The sequence below is a fragment of the Aplysia californica genome, unplaced genomic scaffold (genome assembly GCF_000002075.1).
Source record: "Aplysia californica isolate F4 #8 unplaced genomic scaffold, AplCal3.0 scaffold00286, whole genome shotgun sequence".
Taxonomy (NCBI): Eukaryota; Metazoa; Mollusca; class Gastropoda; order Aplysiida; family Aplysiidae; genus Aplysia; species Aplysia californica.
The window spans coordinates 745,947-748,661 of record NW_004797556.1 but is presented as its reverse complement, the minus strand read 5'-3'; the positions used below and the strand labels follow the sequence as shown (position 1 = coordinate 748,661).

The 2,715-nt window shown below is 39.3% G+C and overlaps 1 protein-coding gene across 1 annotated transcript in view; it reads left to right on the top strand.

Annotated features, from left to right (window-relative positions):
• The window catches only part of LOC101862282 (protein unc-93 homolog A), a 127,972-nt gene that overhangs the window by 26,922 nt on the left and 98,335 nt on the right, over positions 1 to 2,715 (top strand). The window contains exon 2 of the mRNA XM_005101515.3: positions 2,505 to 2,637. Coding sequence (XP_005101572.1) covers positions 2,540 to 2,637 — 98 coding nt within the window. The 5' untranslated portion in view covers positions 2,505 to 2,539. The remainder of the gene's footprint in view (positions 1 to 2,504; positions 2,638 to 2,715) is intronic.

Genomic DNA, 2,715 nt, shown 5'->3' with positions numbered 1-2,715 from the left:
AATACACACGCACCTATACCAAGACATTTTGATACCATCTCTAGGGTTACTTCAACTGCCATAAAACCACAGGGATAATAATAAAGATAAAAAGTATATATACTTGCAGGTAAATTTCCCCTTGCGCCTGAGGACACATTTATTTATTTGTCCTTGCCAATTTTTTAGTCCTTCGTAGTACCTTTTAATAGCACAGTTTTACGTCATTGCCGTCTGCTTCTTCTGAAGGCGACGAAAACCGGCATATAATTGTAGGAGTCTAACACCCTTGTCAACATATATGAAGTGAAGCCCCCGAATCTAACATCTACTCCCCATAATGACAAAACCAAGAGAGCCGAGAGGACTGGAAACTCCCCATCAAGCAATCCAAGTAAAAAAGCTCCTCATCTTGTATAAGAACCAGGGCTGTACAGACCGTAGACCAGCCCTATACCAACATAGAAACACCCCCCCCTTCCCCTTCTACACTCAGGAAGGTTGATTTCACGCTCACAAAAAAAGTTGAAAAGTTGTACAAAGTTGGGTCCAGCAAAGAGAATTGACATTATTCTCTCAACCTGGAATAATCATGTTCTAATTAAAATGCATTTTAAAAATTGAAAACGGACTTGCCTTTTTTTCAGATAGTAATGACCAACAGCGATCTATGACAAAGTCAGATTGGCATCAAGGAAAAGCTGATGGCACTTTGAGAAACAGTAGACCAGTATTGTCGTTTTCACTTAGCATAAAAAAACCTATTTAGGAAGGGAAAAGGAGCAACCTTTTTCTATTAGTCAACGGAACTTTGCAAGCACTCAAATTATTCTTAGCATACAATCTTTGGTTTCCGTTTATTTCTAAATAAAATCGTTGAAAAGTGCTGGCTCTGCTACAAGATATTCATTTTAAGCTCAGCAGAGTTTGTCAAAACTATTTTTTTTAAAAACCTATCTAAAGAGGGGTTATGAAAAGGAGAGGATGGGGGTCATGAGCTGATGGACCATGTATCTTTATTTGGGGATTGCAAGTGTTCTAGACCTCCATGGGTGGATTATTGTTAGAGTAGGTTGCTGTACGACTGACAGTCAGGGCCACCTCAAGCTACGTGGGATACAGCATATAAACAAAAAGATTCCATGTAAACGCATTGAAAAATTTGTTTAAAATGACCCCCCCCCCCAAAAAAAAAAAAAAAGAAAAGAAAAATCTTCGTTGCACGCAACGGCGAAGACTGAAATCATTCCACCACTGACGCCTGTCTTCTTAATTCTCCGCAATCTTTCTCTTAGGTGATTTTAATATCCCGTCTGTCCATAAAGGATAATAAAATTATTAATCACGTTTGACAGCGGTTGTCATAGAAACGCCGCTAAATTTAATTTCAGTTTCAAAGACATTATTAATAATAAAGCTAATATCACCCGCAATCTGAAACTGATGATCAAAGGTTTTACTGTTTTTGAATGTTTTGGGAAATCGCTGAAAGTTTCTAGAACATTTCATAAGCTCTTTGTATCTCCGGTTACCCTTTTGTCGGGAGGTGGGTAATCTGAATCTCCAAAGTAAACACTAACTACATGAGCCAATCCGAGGCGAATACAAAATGGTGCTCGACCATTACTTTTACCACAGCTTGGCCTTGTGACGTAAGTACAGCTATGTGCATTGTAGGTTTAAATTATATAGTATTTTGCCAAAAAGAGGACATGCCGACGAAAGGACGGAAGATTTCTTTATGCTGATCCAGCCTCACATAATCTTTTATACCTCTTCAAAGACCACTACAACAAACAGAAAACAAAAATACTAACCAACGAAACTAAACCATAAACAGAACAACAACAGACACTCACACTTCAAAGGTCAACCATTAGTGTAAAGATCACCGCGAGACACATACTGGAGATGTAGTAAAGAGCGACACAATTATATTGCTGCCGTGAACAAGATAGATGACGGAACAAAATAATTATCCCCAATCCATACCCCTTTACTGCTTTATATGAACCAGACCACCGAGATCAAACGTTGGAGTAGAACAACTTTAGATGCTTATTCATGAAACTCACCGGCTTCTTTGTTTATTACCAAAATGACCCTGGCTTTGCAAAGGTCTCCGAAGGTAAAATGTATATTTTTTTCATTAATAATATTTCGCCCATTTATGATTTAGAAGAAACCAACTACAGCATTGAGGACATTTCAGATTTCGCCAGACTTCTTATCTATCCCGTTCTTTATTGAACATCCAAAAGGTATAATACCATAGACGTCTCTTTGATTTGAACATTGTGAGAGGTATTTTTTGGCGAGGATTTACAAAACCCGGAACACAATCCCTAAGAACACTATTACATTCTATTGTTAAATAGTTTACGCGTTTTCTAAAGAGAACTATTGCGTTTTTAAAATCCGGATTTCTCTTTTTCATCTCATCCTGGGTTCTGGTGTTTATGACCTCTGCTCAAACAACGAGAGTCCTTTCTCAAATCTCAGACACCTTTGGTTTCGCCCCTCAGGGTCAAGGGAAGACCACTTGTGCAGCCCCCTCATCATGGAACTGGTCGAGGAAGAGGACGAAGAACCGGAAGTGAAGCCCCATCGAAAGCGAGTGAATTTCCGGCGGGAGATGCTTCGCTACCAGAGCCTGCGGTAAGTTTCTTTTCCTCAAGTTTGGCAATGCGTCTGTGATCACACTTCCAGGAGAACAACCATCCTATTTTCTCCCCC